General features: G+C 65.9%; 1 protein-coding gene across 1 annotated transcript in view; it reads left to right on the plus strand.

Annotated features, from left to right (window-relative positions):
* Positions 1-987, plus strand: part of MNEG_8910 (Retrovirus-related Pol polyprotein from transposon gypsy) — a gene marked incomplete at both ends in the record, with an annotated part of 8,756 nt that overhangs the window by 2,127 nt on the left and 5,642 nt on the right. The window contains one exon of the mRNA XM_014042619.1: positions 680-865. Coding sequence (XP_013898073.1) covers positions 680-865 — 186 coding nt within the window. The remainder of the gene's footprint in view (positions 1-679; positions 866-987) is intronic.

Below are 987 nucleotides of genomic sequence, written 5' to 3' on the forward strand. Positions count from 1 at the left end.
TTCCACTTGATGACGCATTCCCGCTCGAGCCTCTCTCCCCCAGCGCCGCACAGGCGTGCCTCGCCGAAGCGTACGGCTGCTCAATGGAGGACGTCTTTTGGGGCGACTGTCCGGCTGCCCTATGGGAAGCCTGCCCCGACACCTTCTGGGAGTCCGGCCCTGCCGCTGAGTGGGAGAACAGCTACATGGAGGACAACCGCTTTGAAGACGCCGCCGTCAACCAGTGGAGTGGGGCCAAGCCGTGCGCGTCTGCCTCTGAACTGCAGTGCCCAACCATCGTTGAGGCGACCGCACCCCCTCTGGAGACAGATACCTGCGTGCATGCAGCCGCTTCCGGCACACGCATGCCCCGCGGATTTGCCCTGCTCGACAACAGCAACGCTGCGCCAAACCCCGTTCCGGCTCCTGAGCCGTCAGCTGGGGGGGTGGCTGCGCCTGAGCAGCAAGCTGCCGGCCAAGAGCCAGCCGCACCAAGCGCCGCGTCACCGCCCGCCAATCCGCGGGCGCGTGACCAGGCCGCGAGCGTTCAACCTCTGTGCTCAGTCAGGCTAGACCTGGGCCTGGCCCCTCCCGTCGGAGACAAGGCCTGGCAGAGGGTAGTACCCCAAGTGCACGTCGCACCTAGCAGCGCCACTAGCGCTGACGCTTCCCCTGACACGCCCGCAATCGACGCCTGCAGCGCCCAAGCACGACTCTTCCTGCAGAACTCAGGCGACAACCTGGCCCCTCAAGATTTCGTCACCGACGGCGGCATCTGTGTGGCCGGCCCCAACGCCTCCACTGTGCCCATCCCCGCCGCCATGCTCGACACCGGCAGCGAGGTGTGCATCATCGACAAGGACTTCTGCGACGCCAACAACATCATGTACGGCGAGCCTGCAGGCCTTCAGATGCGCACCGCCAATGCTCAGGAGAGTGGGGTGGCTGGCATTACGGGGCCAGTGAAGCTGACTGTTGGGAAGGGGGCACAGCTCGCCAGCCTAACCG

This window comes from Monoraphidium neglectum, assembly GCF_000611645.1.
Source record: "Monoraphidium neglectum strain SAG 48.87 unplaced genomic scaffold scaffold01754, whole genome shotgun sequence".
In the NCBI taxonomy this organism is placed as follows: domain Eukaryota; kingdom Viridiplantae; phylum Chlorophyta; class Chlorophyceae; order Sphaeropleales; family Selenastraceae; genus Monoraphidium; species Monoraphidium neglectum.